A 25204-nucleotide genomic window follows, 5' to 3' on the forward strand; every position below is an offset into this window, starting at 1 on the left:
GACTGAACCGTTGCTCCGGATCACCTCTTGAGGGGACGGTGCCGTGCTGGCCGTCACCACCAGCGTCTTAGGGGGAGCCGGGGATGGGTGGCCACCATTGGCATAGACGGGGCGGGTACTCGTGCTCCCCGAGCGGGAGAAGGGAGGCTGGTGGGCATCATTGCTGTTGCTGAAGCGGGTGAAGGAGTCTGTGGCGTGGTTGGCTTTGGGGTCATTCCAGTAGCGGCTGTTATAGGTGTTGGAGGAGGTCAGGGTGTCATTCTCCGATGAGGACGCGTCGGCGTGGAATGTCTTTGCAGTGGAGGAGCATTTGGGTGGCAGGTCGTCCTCCCTGGGAAGGAAAGGGTGTGAGGGCACATGGAGGATGCTGCCCTGTTTGCCCAACACCTGCCCCCCACCACACCCTGCTGGGGTCAACGTCATTAATTCAAGGTGAAGGACAGCACCAACGTGAACCAGCATTGCTCCTTAGCCCTTTTGCTCGTCCCTTTTTGCAGGACCCACCTCTGTGCACATTAATTGCTCCATGTCCTACCACTGACACAAATGACCCATGCTTATGTGTCTAGGGGCCAAAATCAGTGTTTGTCACAGCCACCAGTACTACGCAGGTAGTCAGTATTATGACTGTACTTGTAGTACCAATGAAGCTGATCCTCAGGGGAGTTGAAGGAAGCTACCAGAGGGAAACACTGTGTCTGTAACACCAGAGAAGATTACAGTTGTATCTCCAGAGCTTTTCAGCTATCACTGTCTGGGTATTCTGGGTCAGGATCCCCACCACACCACATTCAGAGTCACTCTTCTATGGAGCTAGCAATGTCAAACCAAAGCTCTCAATAAAGGCAATACTGAAAACAAAATCTGTTGTTACCATTCTTCATTTGCTCCCTCCTTTTTCTGGACATATGGACATCTTCCCCTGGCCCAGGGGAGCACACTCAGGATTAGCAAGACTGAGGTTTCTTCCTACTATCTGCTGCTTTTGCTGGGTGATCAGAGGTCCCCTGCCACCAGCTTTCCTTGACCCTTACCTTATCTCATTGGGAATCTCCTCCTCTTCTTCTTCTTTGTGTTTGTTTTTCCAGTAAAACAGTGCCACGGCCACCAACACAATGCAAACAACAAGCACGACGGCGCCTGTGGCCACCGCTCCTGCAATCAGGCCAATGCTCCGAGGATGAGCTGTGGGGACGGTTGAACAGAGAATGGAGAAGAAATCAGGGCTGCGCTGTGGCTGTCCATGAGCATTTGAAGCTACCAGGGCTTGGGAAGGGGGAAAGGCAATGTCCCTATTCCAGGGCACAATCATCTTCTGATAGAGAGGCACATGGTGGCTCACAGCAAACATGGTTACACACTGTACTGTCACACGACAGAAGCAGGTGGCCAAGCCTCTTTTGGCAAAATACTTACGTGCAATGACTTGCAGGTCCAGAAGGCAAGTGCTGGTTCCAATGGCATTTGAAGCCACACATTGGTAAAGACCTGAGGACACAGTGCTGATATTTCGGAGAGTGACAGTGCCCTGGACTTGGTCTAGTCAGAGAGAAAAGAAGGATTTAAATCCCTCCCCCCTTGAGGAAAACTGTGAAAAGGCAAAGCCAGCAAATAGAGAATTTTGGTGTGAGACTCTTAAGAGAGAAATAAATTAGGAAATAACCTTGAGATGGAAGCATTGTGCACACACACACAAGATTAGGTCTTAAGGAGCTTACAGTAGATGTTTCTTTTTCTTCTTATAGATGAATTTCTGCAAATGAAAGCTTGGGACTCTCAGCATCGTGTGAGAAAAAGGAGGAAAGAAGAGATGTGCAATTACCTATACCCAGATCTACCTGCTAAATTCAATCCTGCCCTGCAGAACCCCTGCTCTCCCATCCCTGGGCTCCCCACCCCCTGCTCTGCCATTTTTCCTCATTTCTGAATTATGTAAAACCCAAATGATCAAGTATTCTTAAAATACAGCAAGATAAAGGGCAAAAATACAGATATCACTATTTGGTCAGGACACCTAGGCTAAGAAACCTTATGGATGGGACTTGGGGCTGTGCAGTACCCAGTCTGATCAGAGCCTTGCTTTTACACAACTGAAAGGCAGTTCTGGCAGTAACTTCTTGGAGAACAGTGACCTCAGCATGAGAAGCTGGGATGATTCTGCCTTCTTTCTCCCAGTTTCCAATTTATAAGCCTCTTATTTGGGTTAAAATACAGGTGAGTCAGCGGCTGAAATCTCCAGCCACATACCAACATTTGGCAACCATTTTCTCTCTCTCTTATTTGACCAGACCCTTGTTCCTCAATGGGCAACATGTTTCTGTACCAAAAAAACATGAAAATTCAAGCGGCCACTGGAAGGTACCTAGTTCACCATGGGCTCTAGGAATCTTCGTTCCAATAAAGTAACCATGCAAGTAGCAGACACTCAATGAACCATGCCACCTCTGGCAGCTCAGATTAAGGAAAGCCCAGGCTGTCACCTGGAAAATAAGAGGATAATCAACTAAACAAGCACCTTGTGTGGCAGTTGGGGGCAACTTGGGAACATTGTCCAGTTTCTCCCAGAGGTATGTTGGTCGGGGGATGCCTTCTTCTGAGCTGCAGGTCAGTGTGATATCGCTGCCCACGTCCAGGGACCCCTGGATTCTGCAAAGTGGGGCAGAAGGAGGAACTGCGAGAGAAGAGGGGAAAGTGACAGCAGATCAGGAAATACGACCAAACAGTGGAGTGCAGGCTCTTTCTGGACACGCGCTGCTGGGGAAAGCAAGGACACTGGCATGAGCTGACAAGGGGACAAGAGGGAGGCAGCAGACAAAAACCCATTAAGGTTTAGGGGGGTGACAATTCACAAAGATTCCTGACCCACCAGCCCATCAAGGTTACAGACTACTGCTGACTTTTGCAGGACTCTGAACTCTTAGATCCCTCTCTAGAGAAAAAGGTGGTGAACATTTATGTGTTTGAGACAGCAAGGATGGTGAGAACTAACAGAGCTGCAGGCAGAATTTGCAGTGGTTGGGTTTTGCTTTTGTATCCCTATAATGGCACACACTCTAGAGTTTTTAACATCCTAGGGAGCATCCGGTACTAATTGCTTTCATGAAAAGAAAGCAAAGATCTAAAATAACTCTCTTCTCCTGTTGCTATGCACAAAACTCTTATAGTCCCTTCAGCTCTCCAGGATGCCCTCATACTTTATTTATGGTTCTTTGCAACTCCACATCATAATGCTGCCACAAAAGCTTTCTCTCCACCATATTTTAAAACTCCATTGTATGCTACCTGTGTATGAAGGCTACGTGCCCTACAAACTCCAACAAATACCCACAAGGCAGCCCATCCCTCACTACAGGATGTCCACAGGCTCCAATGCGTACACTACCATATTGCTCTGCTATGATGCACTGTCATGCACAGAGGACCCCCTTGTCCCTGTTCCTCCCCTCTCCCCATAATCCCAATAAACACACCCAAGACAGTAAGTCCAATGACTCCAATATTCCTGACGCCTCGGTCGGGAAGATTGTTGACCAAACACTGGTATGTGCCAGTATCCGATAGCTGAGTGTTGTTGATGAAGATGGAGGCACTGGTGGTTGGCATTGTCACAGCGAACCCCACTCGCCCATAGAACTGGGGTGCACCACCAAAGATCTGACCCCCTTGGTAGAGAATAACCTGGAAAAGAAAGGAAGGCTCAAAAAACACTCTTCAGGAGCTGAGCAAGGAGGAAGAACAGCAAGCAAAACATCGGCTTCCAAAGCCAAAAGGACCAGTTCCTAAAGCATCTCTAAATAACCAGACGTCAATATGCAGTTGTCCCAGGCAGACCCATCCTAACAGAGGTGTTTTGTCTAAAAGAGGAACATACTCTGTAGGCTGTTTCATGTCAATAAAAATGTTCACAGAGGTAACAGACCAGATAGATAGCCTAGTCTTCTGGCATACCTGGATTGACAATACCAGCCTGCTTCATACAATAGTCATTACCCATCTAGACAGGATCGATGCAGAGAGGCAGAGACTCTGCAGGTCAGTGAGTACTTTGCTGGAAAGCTTCTGCCCAGTGGACAGTATCATTTTGAGTCTCAGCCAGTAAGATCCTGCCATGATTTGACACTGCTTACTGAAGATCATTGGGATGAACTGAATGACAGGCAATGGACCCCTTGAATCTGCAACAACCTCTACCAGTCAGACAGCTTATATAGCAGTCTGTACTCAAAGTCCCTGAGAAGCAAGTACTCTTTAGTGCAGGTTCTCATAACAGTATCAAATGTGATGGGGGCAGTGACCCAAGATGGATGCATTTCAGAGCAATGACATTCTTCCGTTGTTAGAGTATGTCTCATAACTGAGTATCAAATGTGATGGGGGCAGTGATGTGATGGGGGCAGTGACCCAAGATGGATGCATTTCAGAGCAATGACATTCTTCCGTTGTTAGAGTATGTGGGCAAAAAACAGGCCAGCAGATCTCAGGTTATGATTCTTGTGCCCACCACAATAGAAAATTGCATTCAGAATAGTTCAAAAAATGAACATTTGCTAATGTTCATAAGAATGGACTTGCACAAGCAACAGACAGTGAAACAGTAAAAGGGCAAGTAAAAGGGGAGATGAATCTATGAGAGGCTATGTGTTCTGGTACATTTTCCATAGATTTCATAGGTCTAAGCCTGTAGCTGCTCCCAGATCCTCTGAATCTGGTGCACCAAAACCTGGATTACATCTCCTGTACTCTTTTGAACACAAAAGCCACCAGAGATCCAGGGCAGCCATACAGTATCATATACAACTGCCCAATTGCACATCCAGCCAATGCAGCCAAGGACACAATGTGCATCTGTTAACAAAGCACTGAAATCAGATTCATGTAAGATTTAGAGCATGTTCAGCAATGAAGGGAACGTTCTGGGTCAACCAGAGACTCAGCGTTGTAAAAGGACTACATCCAGATCAGCATGAAAAGGGTGAGGAAAAGGAAAGCCCCAAAGAAATGCATGCTCCAGTAAGAAAGGACCTACCTGTTGAGGCTGGTTGGCATTAGAAAGAGGAATGACCATCCAGATGACATTTAGGTTAGTGAGAGCAGCGTTAGTGGTGAAGGTACAGGGCAATACTGCTGTCTGTCCTCGAGCAACCTGGATACTCCCTGAACTGACTGACACCTCCAGAGGACACACCAGACCTGGAAAAAGAAGGACACCCAGTTCAAGCATTTCAGGAGAAGGAGACCTAGTTCAAGCATTGCAGGCAGTCCCATACACATGCAGGTCATGACAGCAGCACCCTGTTGTTACACAACCATCCCTTACCAATTACTTCAGGCTAAAAAGAATTATATTCCTCCCTTAAAATATCAGGCTGCTCTTGTGCAGACATTTTTCACAGGCAAATGCAGATAGGCAGCCCTTTTAAGTGAAAGCACTCTAGTTTCAGAGCCTCTGAAAACAACAGGTTTTGTTTGGGTGACAGGGAAAAAGCTGGAAGAGCAGCCAAGCTGAGTCTAAGAGATAATGAAATATGTTTTCAAACCCATCAATCTTAATGATGCCCAACATCACTGGAACAGAAAAGAAAACTGCATTCTAAAAGTCTTCACCAAGGGGTAAGAAGAGAGAATGTGTATCATTAAAGAAGAAACACAGCTCTCCCCACAATTCTACCCCTCATAAAGTCCAGCATGAGCAGAAACATTTTAGTGCTATTTTTAATTTAAAGGGTTAAAAATCTAAATCTTTTCCCGTCCAGGTATTTCTATCTAGCTGGTGAAAAATGACTACTGATAATAGAGGATCTCATCAAATCTCATTTATTTTCCAGCATTTCCACCATTCACTTCTTTGCATTCCACACAAGCTGGACAGGGCTGAAAGCCTGGTAAGTCCCAGCTTCCCAGCACAGCAGCTCAAGGCTGCAGTTTTTAGACTGCAAGTCACACAGGGAAATATCTCCGTTCTTACTGCCAAAATCTTGTCAAATGAAACTAAGCAAGGAGTCACCACCACCATTTTGAGTAGTGCTAAAATTCTTTAAAGCATTTTTTTCCCACAAAATCAAAATATTGATGACAAAAAACATCGCTCTCTATGACAGCTCACTATCTTCTTGTTCAAAGTATGTGGGAGGCTGCTGGAGGAGAAGGCAAGGAGTTTTCAGGATCCAAGGCAATATCAGAATATTGCTAGCTCCCAGGTGTAGTCTGTGGACCACCCTGTTCTCTTTCTGACTCCAGGAAGGCCTGCCAGCAAAGTTTCTATTTTCTGCCAAGAGGCACTGGTTTGCTGAAGGTGAAATTCCCCATGAGAATAGGTTTCTATCTGAACTATGAATAAATCAAACAGGTTAATTTCTGAGAAAATGGTGAGTGGTCTCCCACATGCTTGTCTGCTGGGATCCTCCCCAGCTTATCTAATGGAGAGATGGGGAGCACACAGCCTTGAAGCCCTGAGCTTCAGATGTTACAGATCCAAAGCTTGTAGTACCTGAACAGCCTATGATGAATTCCTGGGTTTGGACTGACTGAACTGGAGCTGCAATACCCCAGCTTGCAAATCCTCACCAACCTCCTCTGGACTTTGATTCCCTCCTCCATATCTTCCCACCTCCAAAGCCCCAGATAGTTTGTGGAGGCCCAGAAGTGCTTCAGAACAGAGCCAGACAAAATGCCATTTTAACCTCTCCAAGTGAAATTCACAAGTTTCTTACTTTGCAGAAAAGGAAAAAATCAAGTCTGACTTTCCTCACAGGCTTGGAACATATTTAAGGTTTTAAATATGTTGAAATACGTAACATGGAACATTTTTGAAATTCCTAGGGAAACAGTTCGTCTCTGGTGCTAACCCCTCAGAGAATTAGGTGCCTGGATGAGGAACAGCCAGTGAAGGCTTAATCCATCAATCTCCTATGCAGGGTTGTCAGCAGCAAGTGGAAGCAAGTGTTTTTAAGAGCCAGTAATAAGCACCATGTTTATTACAAGGTACCTGCCTGCCAGTTGCATCTGTGGTCAACAGACTGGGAATGGTTTCGGACTCCTCATTTGCTTATGGCTGGCCAGGCAGTGGCAGTAGCCCAAAAACCAGAAGTGATCCGTGTCAACTTCGGAGATGTCCCTGCAGATGACCCTGACAAGGGATCGTTTTTTCTGCAGGCCTAAATTTGAAGGCTACCTTGCCATGACTACTCATCCAGTCCAGCATCATCCATGTGCTAAACAGAGTGTGGGGAGTCACAATACTTTTTGACGCTTATTGGATTAACCTCTCTCTCCAACATGGTACAGGAAGCTCTTCTGCCATGTTCAGCATAGATTTAATGAGATGCTCTCCATGAAAGGAAAACCAACTACTCATCTGACTTGGAATAGCAACATGTGTTCTTCAGCCCCATCCCTTATCCCCTCTACTTTTCACTCCAAGAAGAGCGCACACATTCAAATTCTTGTTATTCATCAAAAGTAATACTTAAGTGTGAGTATTCACTAATCACAAACTTACTGGAAAAGTTAGAGTTTACAGTTTGCATTGCAGGGTTGGTTACATCAATCACTCAATCATCATGATGTGGTTTGCATACCTAGCCACCCTCTTGCTACTCCTAATATTTACTATTTGTTGACTGTAAACATCCTGCAGAATAATAAAAACAGTAAAATAGAACATGCATAATTTCTTCACTGTAAAAATAATTTTCAATACATTTGAGAATTTCCCAACTGACTCACGAACAATTTAAAAAAGGAAAGAAAACACATAATATTCCCTTTGCTCTGCCAGTGCCCCACTCTTGCCCTGCAGCAGCCCACAGCCCCCGTAATCTCCTCCCCCTTTCAAGGCACCACAGCACCCTTAACTTTAATTTGGGTGCCACGGAGGGGCACTGTGAGAGGGGGCACTAAGGAAGAGCTGAGGTCCCCGTCCATTTCTCAGACTTGCTTTTGCCTCATGCGTCCCACAGCCCGTCAGCTGCTCTTTGGCCTGGGATGCACACAAGGCAGGCGGCACTTAAAGGCAAGGACTCATTTTGTTAAGCTAAGCGGCACCTGCAGGGCTACAGCTGGGGAAAACACACACAACCGCTCCTGACAAGTAAGCTTAAACACGGCGGCAGGGGAGTCAGGGGACCGAGCGTAGGCAAAGGCCTCTTCCACCAGCATACACGGGGCGGTAGGCTGGTGTTTTAACACAGCACCGGGAGGGCATCACTACAGCGTGACCCCTCTCCCTGGGAGACAGCTGAAAGAGCAAAGATCAAATCCTCTTCAGAAGCTACAGCGTCTTTCTTTGCATCTCAGACTAGTAGAAAATGTAACACACTTACACATGCCCTTGTCCATCTACGCAAGGATCTACATGACTCCATCCTTCCACACCAATACCCATGGCCCAAAACACAGGTGAGTGCACACAAAGACACATACGCTTATAAACCTGTATGCCCAGGAAGACACCTAGCAGGAAAACTCAACCAAATGTTACATGTTTAAACATTTCAATATTAGGAGTTGCAAAAATGTGGCTTTGCATTAATGCAAAAGGAGGGACACAGGGGAGAGAGGGAGGAAGAGATTTCAAATTTAGCATATCTATTGGGACAAGGATTTTTCAATGCAGCCTAAGGATTTAGGACTTGAAATCCCTTGGGTAGATATAAATGCAAATATAGATATATGCATACACATACAGCCCAGTCTACTAAGTCACATTACCATAAGAGGTCAGAAAAATAAAGCAAAGCATGTTGTAAAGGGTCTCCTTTTGCAAAGGTACACAAGCCAGTTCTTTTCTAAGCTTTCAGAGAAGTTCAATGACTTGTGAGAGACAACAAGAATTGATCATCATCAAATCACCTCTGAGCATTGGATTACAATGGCCATTACACCCTCTCTTGCATGTGCAGTCTCCTCCTTACTTGGTAATTAAACACCCCTGTAAGCAGCATGCCTGGAGGAAGAACAGGGTACACCACTGTCAGCAGAAAGAGGAATGGGCCCTTCCTGTACGTAGAAGACTTTGATCTTAGCTTGATTCTGCAAACAGCTTTCTCCTTTGATCCCGATGCAGCGAGCTCCCATCACTAATTAGAACGGATGCTCCATTTTTTTTGTCCCCTATCAGGGAACCAGCCAGCAGAACAATATTTTGGCTACGGAGACTCTTTTAGAGTTTCATTGTATTTCCAGAACGAAGTAATTATTCTGGCAACAGATCACTCTGATTTCATTTTTGATGGGTCACCACTGCTTTTCCAAGCAGCACACTCAGCTCCAACCCCTGCATCCGCACAGGAGACCATGTGGATAGCTCACACAGCGTGACACAAGCATGGTGAGCCCAGTCCCACTACCAACCTTTGCCTCTCTGCTGAGTATGAGGAGGAGGCAGATGCTGCCACATGTTTGCTAGCTGCCCTACAAGGGTTGCAAGCCTCAGAGGCTTCGGAATATACCAGATGCAGTAAAGCTGAAAGACGTGGGCACGTCTTAGCATTTTGACTCATACTAAGTTGACTGAAAACGTTCCCCGCTCCCACCAGCTGCCACAGCTCTCTGCCAGACGTCACCAGTGAGACCAGCAAATCACCTCGGCTGACAGCCCCGTAAGTGAAATGAGGGCTTCCCAGTACCACCACTTCAGATCAACAGGCCAGGTTGTAACACGAACAGCCGATGCACAATCAACCAGTTCGTATTACCATGATGGCAGCTGGCCACAGACCACAAAGGACTCAGAGGCCGCAGAGGCTGTGCCTTCAGGAAGCACCGTGGTCACACTGTTGAAGTCGTGCTAAGGGCACACCCTCCTCTACTGCTGGATCATCCCCAGCACCTGGATTTCAGAGGCAACCATGCGCAGCGGGATATCTGGGTATCACTGGCTGGGTTGCAGTATAGCGCACAGAGAGAGTCTTCCTCCACTGTATTTAGCTTAGGAGTGTTGATCTCCCAGGACCACAGAAAATAGATGTTTCTTTGGAGGGTCATTCATAGCATGAAAGTCAAGCTCTTGCCCTGCCTCACCTTCTAGAGGACACTCTCTACTTTGCAAGTACCCCCAAGCACTGTTAGCAAGTCAGCAGCATCTGGCACCTGCCAGCAGCAACCTCCGGATACTCAGTGGCATGGGAGGCTGGGCTAGCGTGACTTTGCATACGCAGAGGCCAGGGTACAGGTTCACTCTGCAGTGCTGGCAAGCCAGGGAAGCAAATGGCCAGGGGAAAAAAGAGGGAGGGAGGTGTGAAAAGGAGGAAAAAAACCTCAGCTACATGCATTCTGTACCTCCAGACCTCCAGGGAGAACATGCAGAAATGTGTGTGGCTGCGGGGAAAATGAGAATAAAGCTTCAAGCTGTATTAGCTTGCATCTGAGACCCAGGGAATGGCTCCCCCCATCCCAGTGCAATTAGCAATCCTATTGCCATGTGCTGGGGAAGATGCCTTTGGCAGTATGACATTTTGGGTCCCTCATTAGAGAAGCAAAGATGAGGTCACTCAGAAGTTTCCAAAACAGGGTAGGAACACAATGTTCAACTTGGCAACTGCAGGCAATGGAGGAAGAAACTGCAGAGCAGTCTTTTTCCTGAGATGAAAGGAAAACACAAGTTGCTGTGCCTTTGGCCTGCTTTACATCTCTGAGTCTGGGACCAAAGCTGCCTTCTGTGTGAAAGAAGAGAAATGTCTCCCACCCCAAATGAGCTGAGGTACATTGCCAACTCAACACACTGAGCGGTAGCAAAACCTACAGCCCAAGAAGGAGAGACTCACAGCTGGAGGAAACAGTAGCAGATGCCGGGAGTACTTCTGCCACAGGACCTGCTAGTGCAGCAACCATTCAGAAGCCCGTGAAGGGGCTTGCAGCTTGCAGCTGCAAGCACTGATAACATTGAAGTTATCCACCATGATATGACCCAACCTATTCTATGATTCTGTGACAGCATCCAAACAGGCTGCTTAACAAGCTGTCTGAATACTGGTCTTGCCCATTCTTGCCAGGGACTGAGTATCCTCCAGTCATTCTAGATGTGCTACACTTGCTAGTTCAGAATCTACCTAACCAAGAGCAGTATTTACTGAGCCTCGTGTCTGGAGGCAGCTTGCAGTAGACTCCACCCTGCTTGTGGCACCAGCATCACCTAGCACTCCAGTGGAGCACAGATCTGAGTTAATGCCTAGCTAGGCTGAATTATTTCCAGTTCACTAAGGAAATTGTACAATGGAAAAAGTTCCAGCTTCTGAAGTCATTCTGTAGGGCAGGCATCTGGGACAGGTGCACACTGCCATAGCAGACTGTACCCCAGGGCCAAGGTGCCCTAGCACAAACTTTCCTGGGGAGGATGCTTGGTAGAGACCTGCTTGGAACAATTACACTGGGAGCTGGGAGCAATGATGAGAAGAATGGAGGGCTCCACCACACTATAGCCTTTCTGCCAGGTCACAGAAAAGAGAAGGCTAACTTTGGTCCAGAGACATCCACAGGGTGATTGCCTCCATGCCCCGGTTTGTGGGCACATGTTATACAGGTGCTACAGGGAGCCTCCCCAGAGAGCCTGTGGGGCGCACTAGGGACACCCAAGAAAATGTCACACTTCTGTCAGAAAAGAGGGACAGAGACTTTCTAGCATAGCTCCTCCCCAAGACACAATCAACACTGCCTAAGCCACTCCTTACAGAAGTTTGTCTAATTTAGTCTTTAAAGCCCCAAACAATGTCTGTACTGCGCAGCACAGCTTAACAGTCTGGTCCAGTACTCAGCAGTCTTTGCTTTCTTGTAATTCCCAGAGCTCTCACCAGTGGTGCCTCAGGGCCTCTACGCTTACCCCTCTCCAGCCATGCAAGTCACAATCGCCAACCTTGTCCCTTTCCCTCACCCTGTCCAGCTCTTTCTGCACTATACCCGTCACAATGATGGGCAAACACATAGCTTAGAGCTAAAAAGGGAAGTTGAAACTGGACAGAGTTTGGCCATTTTGTTCTCTGAAACAGCTGCATCAAACTTTGAATACCTCAGACACTAGACTGAGAATTTATTGGGAGTAAGCCCATTCCCTTTATTTGAACAGGGACAGTATCCCAAAACAAGACTCATGCTGGCTCTTTCTGGTTCACAGGTCTAGCAATGGGATAGTAACCTGATAGTCTATAAGGCAAAATAATTTCCAACTCTATCCTTCCTATCTTTGCTGGCTCTGCAGTACAGACTGGAACAAACAGCAGGAAAACAATCACGTCTAGCATGGTTTTAGAGCAAGACCTCCACAACACAGGTGTTAAGCCTACGCTGACACTAACTTTTCCTCTAAGGTCTATAAAGTGTTACTCTGTTAAATACAGGTCAAAAGCCAAGTTAACCTCTAAACACATTTATCCCTGGAGAAATCATCAGACAGAACTGGTGGTACCTATTCATCCCTCCAGCACGGAGCCTCCCAAGTAAACAGATGCATTTTACCACAATAAGAGCAATCTCAGGATTGCTGCCCACCCTGTAGGATATGCAGACTAGCAGACACTAATCCAGGGAGAAAGCAATATCAGGATCTTGAACTCAAGCCCTGCAGCTTTTCTTGCCGAGCAATCCACCAGCTGACCAGGGACATGGGCTACCTGTAAATCTGTGCTGATCACATCAAATCTTCTCCCTTACCATCTATAAGCTCGTCTGAACTAGACAGAAAGATAACAGTGAATCTTCCTGCTGCCCCACTCTGCTCTAGCCTCAGCTGTTGGCCTGGTGAATAGCGGTTGCCACCAGCCCTGCCATCCTCCCTTTTAGAAATAGGTCTTTCTCTGCAGGCCAGCTGAGAGGAGGATTTCAAACAACTGTCTGAGATGACATGGAGCACATCTCCGTGCCCCTGACCTCCCCAACCTGCAGCTGTAGGGGGTGTGAAAACTGGACTTTAAGACCAAAAAAAGGCAGGAAAGCTTTCAGCTATACATACTTCAAGAATGGTGTCAGTTCCCTCCCGTGTCCTTGCCAAAGGAGCTGGACTAGCTGTTGCAGGGGTAGAAAAGGGGCTCTCAACACACTGAGGAATTTGATTCCTTCCCTGTTTCTGCCACAGACTCCCTGGGTCCTGCTGCACAAGTCAGTCAGCTCCAAGTATCCTCAGAGGGTCCCTATGAGTGCGAGATCCTCCTTTGCTCGGGTTTAGACCTCAAGGGTTTGATTTGCTGAACTGCCAAGCACTCAGACCTGCAAGGGAGATCGAGAGGGGCTGTGCTCTCCGTGTGGCAGGGGGGATCCCGTTATGTTAAGCTCTCTGTGTAACCTGAAGGGTGCTTTTCCAACAGATCTGAATGTTTGTGTTTAATCAGTCACAGTCTTGAAATGCAAAAGAGGTTTTTGAACTGTGCGAAAAGCATGGTGCTAGAGCAGCTTGCTAGCACGTACAAAGTGGGAACAAGAACCCAGACCTGGTTTACAGGTGCCCTGGTGACAGCAGGGTCAGGGGCCCAATGACCCAAATGATCCTTTCCAATTCTGGACTCCTGCTGCGCTCCCAGTACTGGCTTCTCCTCTTTGCCTCCATCCAACCTGGCTGGAGCTGCCAGGAGAGCCGCTGCCGCCTTCGCAGCTCCTGCTAGCTGGGGTGGTTGCCTTGCATCTCTGCTGCCTCAGATGCAGTATGCATGCTAGTTAGAGATAAAAAAAACCAACTGCATTGTATTATAGCAAGATTATAAAAATAGGAAGGGACATTGATAGGAACAAAAATAGCATCTACAATGACATTAGCTAGGATAAAACTAATCAATCGCTGTGCTCTGGGGCATGCGTTAATCCCCTCTCCATGGTATAGTGTTGCACAGTTAGGTACATTATGGAAAGTTTAACACTTCCCTCCGATGCATGCGGCATTGGCTGGAAACAGAGACTGCTGCGATCTGAGCTGGCAGTCCTTGAATTCACAGCATTTGCAGAGGGCTCAAGGAGCAGCTGCGCTACCGAGGTTGGGGAATTTTTTGCTTTAGCAGATGAGCGAGACCAGAGGGGACCCAGAAACTCACTCAAGTGCTCACTCATCGCTCCCCTGAATTGAAAGAGGGGAGGGGTGGGTAAGCCTAATTCAGCCCACTCTGTAGGACCATTCGGTGTCAACCTTGCCCATCCCTGGCTGTGCCCAGTATTGGAGTCATCAATTGGACAAAAGTCCATCCAGGACTCCGATGGGCAAATCAGGAGCATGCATGAGGCAGTGTACCCAAGGTACAAACAGGGTGGTGTGTCCTTGCAACAGGGTGCTAGTCCTTTCTTTCCCTCCTAAGGTCCTCCAGAGATGCTTGGAGCATCGTTTTCCAAATCACAGGTGCAGGCAAGGAGGAAAGTGAAAGTTTAGCTGGGCATAGAAAGGTATCTGCTCATTCTTTGTCTTCTACAAAGCTGACACGGGCAAACACAAACCCATAGTCCTGTGACAGGTCAGCTTTGGGGAATCCTGCTGCAGTAACTTAAGATGTTGCGATTCTTTGCTCTTTGTCTTGTTGTTTAGCACAAGGTTATTGCCCCAAAAACAGCAAAAGGAGAAAGAAAGCTGTGCCTCCATCTCACAGCCAGGCATTAATTAGCATAACCTGCTGAGGAAGGTGTTAGGACAGGCTAACTTGCTCTGCTGTGAAGGGGAAAAGCTACATTTGCAGACATGCTGGCCTGTTCTGCGCACTGCTACAGTGGAGGCATTATCCAACAGTAATGAATATCTAGGGGTGGAAATATTTTGAATGACCATGGCCAGTTATTTTAGCTGAAGTGACAGGACCATGGCCAGTAACTTTAGCTGAAGTGACTTGGGAATGAAAGCTTATCAAACGTTCGTGCAAGCACATTTAAGGTGGGAAGCTCTGCTTGAGTTTGCAGAGAGCCTGTAACAACAGCTCAGAGCTGCAGACGTTCCCATTCATATAGATCAGATGCCAACATAAAACTCCCACATTCCTCCTCTTAATTATCTCACTGCTTGTCACAGCATATTAAAGAGGAAAATGTACCTTTTAAGGCAAAGATTTGTATCTATGTTTCCTAAAAGAGGGAAGAAGCACAGAATTGACTGAGGAGCAAAGGCATACATTGGTTTCCTTTTCCTGAAGCAGGTTGCAAAACCTTGCAGGAACCAGCTCTTAAGATTTGGGAATCACCACCACGGCCAGTCACTGTCTCTGAAAGCATCCTCAAGCATCCCCACGGGTATCTATAACTACACCCGAGGCCAGCTGAGCCCACAACATGCAAATGAGAGCTGGATGTAACTTGCTTGCCCCAGAGTGTGAGTCTAATTAGAGCTCTTCCCAGGATCTAAAAGCAGAAACAGCTTCGCGTTCCCCCCCTCCACACCCATCCCACTTCCCTGATGATACTCCCCAGCCTATCCCAGTCAGCAGAGATGTGTCGTGCTGCAGATCAGTGCCAAGTGCTGGCAACGGCACATGACTGCTGACACAGCAAAGTGGCCTCCTTCGGGAGAACGTATCCACTGGTGCCTCTGCAAGAGAAACGTGTCTGCTCCCAAGACTGGGGAGCAGAGAGAGTCAGGGTTAGGAAGCCGAAATTAAAACAGGTCCGCAAAGCTCTACTAAGACACTCACTCTTATTTTCTGTTTGCCGAGCCATAAAAAATACATTAACGGCCCAGCAGCTTTGTAAATGATTAATGGTCAAAAGAATAAATTTCTTCCTTCTCTCCTGGCTAAAAAAAAAAAAATAAAAGTGCAACATAGTGATAAACTGCTTAATAAGGGAAAACAACTCGAGGTTTAAATACGTTCCATGGTATATAGAGTGGGAAGGACAGAGCCTGTAAGGAATAAGATTAAGGCCCAGTAAGGGGAGCTGGCACAGGGGAAGGCAGGATGAACGGGTGGGCAGTCAGGAATATATGACTTGTGTGTGGTGGCGAGAGGCAGGAGCTTGGGGTGCAGCTGTATAGGAAAAAAGGTGGGCATGGGGGAGGGACAACCCTCTCATCAGTGACTTTTAAGATGGCTCATAAGTGCATCCCAGAATGCATCGAGAGATACGCGCTCTGCATATCCCTTCATCTCCTGCCCCCATTACAGGAAAAACGCCATCGAAACACGACTGCAAACTCACACCTGAGTGGCTTTTTCACCTACCGTGACACAACCACCATTAGGTCTACATCACAACCTGCGGTAAAATCGACTACTTTTACCCAAAGCACCAAGAGCTATGTCCATCCTCCCCCAAAAGGAGGGAAAGCAGAGGGTGATGGACACAAAAGGGACAGTGCCTGCCCTACTAGGCACAGGCTGGGTGAAGATGCAGGGACACGTTGCTGCATGGTTCCCTCCCTGCAGATACCACTGAAAGGGGTGCCTAAGAGAAAACAAAATTAAAATAAATAATCTAAAATAAAAGCAACCCCTGAGGACACAGAAACTAGCCATTTCTAAGAAAAAAGTTTTCATTTATAGACTGATACCACTCTTCTTGAAGTCAGGAAGGACTGTCACCAGGACAAGTATCAGATTCTTAAAGGATCTGGTCCAACAACCCACAACTTTTGGCTGAGGCAATGTCAACAAGTTGGCTATCTGCTTTCCACCCCAGTTTTGTTTCTCCTGTATGAAATGCCCTCATCCTATGGAGTACACGAGCTTTGCAAGTGAAAGGATATATGACAGATGTCCTTCGGTGTTCACTGTGCCTTTGCAGTCCCCTAAGAATTTTCCTGTTCTGTGACTCGGCTGTGAGTCCTTCTTCACCTATGCTGCCGTCTGCATGGCCAACAGAGTGCCCACATGAAGCTTGGGCTGCTCGGCCAGACACTGATGCCCAAGCTGATTTGATATGTCCTAGCAATTCCACTAAAGGCAGTTAAGTCACTGGAAACACACCTGATGTTTAAAAATCAAGCACTTGTTGAAGTATCTTGCCAAACCGGGTTTAAAGGTCTAATCACACTTGCATCCATTCTGTTAACAAAACTCTTGTGGCCCACTGGTATGAGAGACGTACACAACCACAGTGAAACTTCCCTGTCTCACACATGATGCTGAAAACAAGCCTGATAAAAGCATAACTTTCAGTCTCCAAAAGCAGTCAGATTGAAGCTAGCTTTCATGGCGATGTTCAAAGGCATTAGACTTCCATATCTTAAACTTTGCTAATCCCAAACTACTTTGGATGTAAAATTATTAAAAACAAACAAACAGAAAAGAAACAGAAACAGCAAGCTCTTTTTCATTTAAATTGAAACGAAAGGAAAACCCAAATTTGTCTTCTGATCTGGCAAATGTCAGGTCAGTAATTGAATGTTTCAGATTATGAGTTGAGCTGTCTGAAAAAGGTTGTAAAAGGACAATTTTCCACTGGGAAAAAAAGAGTTTTCATTAAAATCAAAATAGGTTGTAAGAATATCAACTTTGATGACATTTTCAGTGAGTGAAGACAAAATGAATTGCTTCAACTTTCCCATTTAATTATGGGAATATTGGCACACTTCAGTTCAATAAGGTAAAAACACTTTATTTCAATCCATTTAAACTCTTGCCATATATTTAGATATTACATAAATTCTAACTTCATATAATTTTATTCAGTAACTGTACAGTGTTATATGCACACACATTCTTTATATGTTATGGCCTTTCAACATAATGTGAAGAGTATCTTTTCCCAGTGGAAATTCCCCCTGATTTTTGTTCCATCCACTAAAAAATCTGGGCTCTCACTGTGATGTGAAACAAAACACATTAGGACTTCCCTGGAATAGATGGCCAGTTGGTTACTAGCTTTAGCTACAAAGAGCTCCAGCCCAATATTCTCATGGGAACATGCAGAGTTCAGGAGCTGTAGGTGTCTCCATGTGAAGTTTGGTCCTGATGGTGCTCAAGTGGCCAGTGTCAGGCATGGACATTTCCACACATGAGCCACAGGAATACACCTATTTAAGCACTTTGCTGCTCTGTCCCTGAATGATACTCACTCCCTGCTCCCCATCCTCAGGGAGCGTCGTCTTCCCCACCGCCCTGCCCCGAAACCCAAAGCTTTGGTACAAGTGTTGCTGACTACAAATCAATTCCCCGCTCTCCAGACATTTGGGCTAATCATTCCCACATTGCATAGTGGAAGCAGGACCAATAGATAAAACGTGCACAGGAGATTAATGCAAATCCACTGTCCGTCTGCTGCGTGCCCTTTTGACACGCAAGTACGTGCCAGCACAGGGCACAAAGGGAAACGAGTGCTAATGCTGGGAGGCCCTCACTGCTCACAGTGTACCCAGGGCTGAGGTATGTGCAGCTCTAAGCATCCAAGCTAAGACCATTGAGCCTATTTTTTCACAAACGCTGCACATCCTCACCTCCAGCCAGTGCCAGTGCCCTGCACTCTGCTTGGGTACCCAGCATCATGCTGAAAAAAAATCAAGTGCAGACAGTTTCACTGGCAGCTCTACAATATGCTTGCAGGTAAGGCACTGGGGCAATGCAGAGTCTCCATTTTGCAGTGAGAAAAACCAAGATGGAGAGCAGGTATAACTCATCTAAACACCATGCAGCGGGTCAATGGCGAGACAAGAATAGGACTTCGGCAGCTGATTCATGGGCCTTGCTCTGGCTATTAATCACACCCTCCACCACTGTGCCAAGTATTAGTATTGATTTCAAATTAACACACACATTTCTTATCAAAGAGAAAAAAAAATAATCAAGAAGGTTCACTATGTTCAGCTCTGTTGGAGGTCAACATGACTGTAAGAGCAAATGCTTTCTGCAAGAGGCCCTGCCCCAAAGCACTCCAGGCTGGGAGGCACATAACACCACCCTCAGGGAAGTGTCAGATGCTCACAAAATGCTCCAAACCTCTTAAGGAGTTTAAAAAAAAACACAGAGTATCATCACAGCGTGCTTGAAACGCAGGAAAAAGGCTTTGTGAATGCAGCTGCTGCTGTTATTGTACATGACAACATGCCTCCCTCCTTGCCACCTTCTTTTCCCAGTCCTGAGCGCTAGCTCTGGGTGACCAAGCTTCACAGTGTTGTCTGACTTTATGCTTGCCCTCTCTTCTTCCCTTCCCCTAATGTCCTAAATTCCCTTTTACAAGAGCTGCTAACATTTGCAAACATAAAGCTGCTACAGGCTTCCCTTGTCTTTTAGAGTCAGAGTCTCAGGAAAATGCTTTGCAAATTTTCCCTCTGTAACAGATGCAAGAAGCTGCTTATGCCCAAGCAGCAAAGTACGCAACTGCTCTGAACTAAGAAGGACTTTTTTTCTGCACAGCTGGCTCAGATTTTCACACAAATGTTGTTGCTCCTGCCAAGTCTAAGAGCACACAGAGCAGCATTAATATGAAAGAGCCCGATCGGACACTGGTTTAACAACAATTTGAAAATTCCCAAAGCACAGCCTGGATGCTGGGTTTTCTTTTTCCTTTGTTTTTTGCTTTAATGCACCCAGGATGGGGCGGGAGGGGATTAAAATAGAACAAAACCATAAGAAGCCACTGAAGGAAGTCTTAGCCTTTTGGGGGTAAATTCCCTTTTGAAATTCAAAACGTATATGTTAATCTTTAATGTTAAACCCTGGATTAAAAATTCATTCAGAAATCTCACAGTTTGGAACACTTACAAGCCCATTGCATTATTAAAACCTCAGATCAGTGCTACTCTGCATAAAGAAGTCTCTCCAAACTCCTTCCTTTCTCTTGAAGTCAAGAGCAGGTACTCGCTGCTCCGCGTTTATCCTTTAAGCTCAGTGAAGCCTTGTTGTTGTGGTTCCCCCGAGCTGGGAAAGGCTCACGCCGGGGGCCTCCAGGTCCCGTTTCAGAGAACTGCCACTCACTCCGCAGTCCCGGGGAGCAAACCCAGAGCCAGCGGGAACAAGCGGGACACTTCCAAGGAGCGCTCCCCTGTTTTCGCAGGGGTTAGCAGTGCTGCAAGGTCACAGCTTGACTCAAGCTGCCCAGTTGTGCCTTTTTGAAACCAGATCCTATCCACAGGCATCAAAACCATCGCTGGCCTCAAACTTTGTCCGAGCGCCTTGGCAATGGCTGGGCCGGACTTGTGCCAAATTCTGCAGGTCAGTCCCAGCGCTGAGCTTGCGGGTGCCACAAACACCCCCAGTTTTAACAAAGTGGTGTGGGACGCACAACCGATATCATCCCCAAGGAAAGAACTGTCTGTGCCCAACGTGATCTGGGCTGCCACAACTCAACGTGGCAGAGGACCTTTTCCAGAGGACTCACCGAAATCATGGAAGGAAGAATTGTTCCCAAACTGCCCTTGCTACAAGGGTTCTCATTTAGAAACGTGGGACACGAGGCTGAGCCCTCCATTTCACTTTCTTTTTTGTGCTCCCTTTTTGTTTGCCTGCAGAGGGGTACCGAGGGACCAGGCAGCACGTGCAGAGATGTTGCGGTTTTTTATAAGTATTTTTGGAACCATTTGCTCTCTTACCAGCTGCAGTCTTACAATGCTGCAGTAGGCTGAGCAGGAGGTTTCCATCTCTAGAGTCTGTGGTACCATGTCATTTACCGTAAGGGGTAAAACTTTCTTTTTAAGCATCGATATTTTTGACAGCCACCTCAGTGCAGTTGCGCTAGCAGTTACCATCACGAAGCAGCCTCTCCCCTATCCCCTTTCCTGCACTTGCGGGCTAGTTTCCTTCCAGATCCTCCACCTGAGACCATCCCCTGCTGAGACCTGCAGCCAGCTGGGTCCACGCCAGATGAAGCGCTGCGCCAGTCGAGGCGAGCGTTGCCCACACAGCTCCCGGGCGAAGAAGGGGTACGGGCAGCAAGAACAACTTTTGGAGGGGGTGTCCCCCTCGGCGACGTGCTGATGCCTCTCTGGCCTCTCTGGTGCCGTCAGAGGAGAGGACCTCTCATCTGCGGTCGAGGCTGCTGCCTGCTGTGCACAAGGTGCTGTGTGAGACTGAATATGCTGTGCTGCACCACGCAAGGGGCAACCCCGATGTCACTGGACTCCGGGCGAAAAGGATGCAATCTGTTCCTTGCTTTAAAGCAGTACTTGTCACCAGGGAGGAAAAGAAAAGAAAAAACACACAGGAGAGATTAAACACGTACAACAGTTTAACTCTCCCTTGTTTATCATAACTTTCCCTGCCATATTTGCTAATGGCAATAATAATAATCTCTGTAGTAGAATCACGCTTTGGCTTCTTTCCCAGATTCTCCTCTTGTTCACCAGGCAATGAAGTCATTGTATCACTAAAACTTTTTAGACACCTGGCTTTGCAGGAGGGGCCCCACCAGGAAAGGTTTAGACAGCTCCCCATGGAAGCTGAGAAAACAGAAGAGGGGTGGAGGAGAGACCTTGTCACAGGGATAGGGGAGTGATAGGCAGGAGAGAAAAAGGGTGGCAAATCTCCACTGTATTTGCCAAGAATGGAAAGCAAGGAAAGCAACAATTATGAATGAACATGCAATCCAGCACAGAAACAGTCCTCTTCAGGATGCAGATGTATTCCCTCAGCAGGATCTGAGCACCTCTGGGACCCAGGGGAGGCCAGGAGCAACAAGCCTAGGTGACTTGCCCATGCTTGCGCAGAGCTAGATGTGAAGAGAGCCCACCTCTCCAGAGCCCACCTTGGTAGTTCATCTCCCAGATCACCTTTCCTTCCATAAATTCGGTCTTCTGCTTTTAAATTCATGTGCCCATCAAGTCAGGTTACAATTAAGACTCTGCAGTATGGCAAAATATATTCATGAACATCTGTTTGAATAATAGGCCTGAATTTGCTTCGACAGTATTCACCCGACCTGGTTTCCTTGCCTTCTGCGAGAGCTCACACCAGCCCTCCCGTGTTCAAAGATGGTGACATGAGGGAAAGGCTGCTGCACACACTCACATAAACATGAAGATTGTGTCAGCTGGTGGAGGATGGCTTTCCAGTCTCTGGTGCACAGACCTTTCAGGGGTTGCAGGTTACTTCTTGGACTCCATAAAAAACAGCGAAGATAAAAAAGCCTGAAGTCAGAAGGCTAAAATTTACTGCACCAAGGCCTAGTCTACCACTAAGAAATCTGTATGTGGGTTTGAATCCTCTGCAGTTTGGACTTGCTGGGAGAAGAGGGGTAGTGACTTACGCTGAGGCCAGACCTGCTCCTCTGGCGGGGTGCTCCCAGGGGTGCAGGTAAGCATCCCTCCCGCTCCTCATCCCACTCTCTCTCCCTCAGATCTGCCAGCGTAACTGCTGGTGTAATAGCTCTCCCACACGGCTCTAGCAGAAAGATACTTGTTAGTGGGCAAGAGCAAATGTTTTTCTACCGTAGGTCACGCAGAGAGGATCAGGTTGAAGAGCAAGAATGTGGGCAGCCGTGCTGGCAACCTGAACTGACGGTAACCTCTGGCAGGGAAGGGGAGCAGGGACAGCCTCTGACCTCTCCATCCACCTCAGCGACAGTCAGGGCAGTACATCTGACTGCAGCCTCGCTCCCTGCCTCCATGTGCCTGGCTGTGAAGTGGGGCAGTGTCCCCTCACCCCACCAGCGCTTTGCGCGGCTTGGGCACGTGGTATTGGGGGAAGGCAGGTCCAGCAATGGAAGGAAGAGAAACCATGCCCCGAGGTCTACAGTGCAGGTTGAAAATAATAAATACTCAAAGCAATAGACTGTAAGCTAGAATATGGCCCTAGGAAAAACATTTCTTGAAAAGCAGACAGGAATAAACTCAACTACATACACTTGATGGCCAGCGGGAGAGAGATCGTGGAGTTAAATTGGCACGGCTTAAAACACACACCCCACAGAAATAGATGGAATGGCTGCCCACTGGATTCATCTGCAAGAGCCCTGTATCTCCACAGATATTTTGGCTATCTCTAAGCAGCATGTGGGATGGCTAAAGAACAATACAAGAGGACAAGAGTAGTCTCTGAGCGGGAGGAACAAAGAGCTTGAGCAAGATCAGCACGATACTGGATAAATCCTAGAACAACAGAAGCTCAGAAGGAATTGTCTTTTGAAGCTGCCACAGGGATGCTGTTTATGTTCATAGTAAACACAGGTCACAGGGAAGCAATTCAGCTCTAATGACAAGGTGGTATTGTGGGAGGCCGTGCTGTACTGAGACTGGCACAAGGCTGCTGTCCATCCAGGGATGACTTCCATCGAAAGAACAGCTTTTTATAACTGCTTGCCCAGCTCTCATTATGGTAGGAGCTGCTGACACGTATATCTACACTCACGTCACAAATTTTAAAGTCTTTTCCAAGCTCTAGGAAGCTGGAAGATACAGCAGCAGAGGAAAGCAGTTCTGCTAGGCATTGAAGACAGCATTGCTTCAGACAGCACATGCAGCAACAATCTATAACCACAGAGGACAGATGAAGAAAATACAGCTACCTTTGGAGAGTGGAAGTCTAACAAATGAAAACAAGCTTCCATTAGTCTTTTGGCAGGAGCATCCCTGGCTCAAAGTAATTAAATGGGTTTGGTTCATGCTTTTTCTTTTAACTGGTCAAGAGGAAAGGTGTTGCTGCCTCCACACCCCCATTATATCTAAAAAGATGATGAGCGGCTCAGCACTTCCCTAGCAGAGAGAAGAGCCTCGTGCCTCTGCTCACCTACCCTCTTTCCTGCGGCCCTGTCAGTGACCCTCACGAATCCCTCCAACGCCAATATCGTCCCCCTCCAATGAGACCCAAGAGGACATGGCTCAAAGCAGCGTGGCGGTGCCTGCCACCACGACAGTGCGGCTGGCCACGGCTCTGAGAACCACAGGAAGGGGCTGAGGGGAAAATTCGTGCCCCCGAGTTGAAGGGCTTCATATGGACCCTCACTCCCCGGGACCTGCGCTCACTTTGCAGGCCGTCCCTCCAGCCCTGCGCCGGTGAGACTGCAAACGTGGGTGTGTGGGATGGGGGTTGGCAGCGTGGAAGCTCCCTGCCACGACAGCACCTTCCTCCCCGGGGCCATGGAGTCGGGGTGCTCACTGGAGCTGACAAGGCCATGCAGCACCGATTCGGTGTTTTGCATCCTCCGAGAAGTGAAAAACAGGAGGTGGCAGGGCGCTTTTCCCCCTGCTTTCTGGATGTTTGGGTTTCTGACAGATTTCTCTGCGAGGGGCTACCCAAAAGCTCCATGGAGCTGGAGTGTCAAATGTTAGCACTCAGCACTTAATTTGTGGTGCAAATCCCGTCAAACCCAATTTCGTCTCCTTGCCCCTTCGAGGCATCCCAAGCCCGCTCAACTTCTGCAGGGGGCTGAGGCTTTAAGGAATGACCAACTGCTGAAGCGAGCCCGGGAAGCGGCAGGATGGGCCGCGTATGCTCCAGCGCCCGGCGTGCCCTCTGCCCTCTCCTCCCCTCCACCGGCTCCGCGTACACACACAGAGCCGGGATACACCCCAGGAGGCTTAATTGATGAACATATCTGAAAGCTCCAGGCCTCATCACGCTAGAAGAAAAGAGTGATATCGTTAGCATCTGAGCACGATGCTGTTTGGGTTAAGAAAAGAGTGAGATGAGGCCGGAGGCGCTGGCCGGCTGGCCGGGAAGCACCCCAAAAGCACAGGACCCTCTACAGGGATGTGCCATACTCATCTGTAGCAGACACAAAGGTACCGGAGGGAAGGAGCCTTCTAACAATGGGAGTCAGGCAGGATTAAGTGGGAACCCATAAAACACGGCAGACTCTTCTTTCTGCCCCCTGTGAAAGGAGAAAGTGATCATAGTGGAGGGAGGAAGGTAGGAAATGAGATCGAGATGGGGAGATACATCAAAGGGACAGGAAAGAAACAGAAGAAAAATAGATAGAAAAATGCTAAAAGATAAATGTAGTATGTTTTTAATTTGCATGAAAAAATAGTTCTCTTTTCCCCACCGATCATCTTTATTAACAACAAAATCTGCAGCGAGATCTCAGACTAGCTATCTAGCGATGACAACAGCAAAGCTCTGAAACAAACTGCTCCAGGGAGGATGTGAAAACTCCAACTCAGGTAGCTTTTAAAGGCAGGGTGTAGGGCTGACTGAGACTTAACCAGGTACTTTGCCTGAGCAGCACACAGACCAGATCAGTGGTGCCTGAACATTTGGCCCACTGTCCAATTTTTAGAGAGCAGCTGCATGAAACCACTGAGTTTGTAAAAGCTACTGTTTAATACAGTTTACCCACATAGTGCTCACTTCAGTTTTGCAGACCACAGTCCACATATCACTGCCCTAAAAAGATGCCCCAAGATGTTCTCAAGCTTTGTTCCCCAGGGCTCAGTTCTGGGGCCAGT

At 47.5% G+C, this 25204-nt stretch overlaps 1 protein-coding gene across 1 annotated transcript in view; it reads right to left on the reverse strand.

Moving 5' to 3' along the window:
* Positions 1 to 8337, reverse strand: part of IGSF11 (immunoglobulin superfamily, member 11) — an 8502-nt gene extending 165 nt beyond the window's left edge. The window contains exons 1-8 of the mRNA XM_010296370.1: positions 8322 to 8337; positions 6608 to 6645; positions 5027 to 5170; positions 3471 to 3678; positions 2516 to 2671; positions 1417 to 1539; positions 1035 to 1185; positions 4 to 331 (exon numbers count right to left, since the gene is read on the reverse strand). Of these exons, the coding sequence (XP_010294672.1) occupies positions 4 to 331; positions 1035 to 1185; positions 1417 to 1539; positions 2516 to 2671; positions 3471 to 3678; positions 5027 to 5170; positions 6608 to 6645; positions 8322 to 8337 (1164 nt within the window). The remainder of the gene's footprint in view (positions 1 to 3; positions 332 to 1034; positions 1186 to 1416; positions 1540 to 2515; positions 2672 to 3470; positions 3679 to 5026; positions 5171 to 6607; positions 6646 to 8321) is intronic.
* Between the last annotated feature and the right edge of the window lie 16867 nt (positions 8338 to 25204).

The sequence above is a fragment of the Phaethon lepturus genome, unplaced genomic scaffold (assembly GCF_000687285.1).
Source record: "Phaethon lepturus isolate BGI_N335 unplaced genomic scaffold, ASM68728v1 scaffold24401, whole genome shotgun sequence".
Classification (NCBI taxonomy): Eukaryota; Metazoa; Chordata; class Aves; order Phaethontiformes; family Phaethontidae; genus Phaethon; species Phaethon lepturus.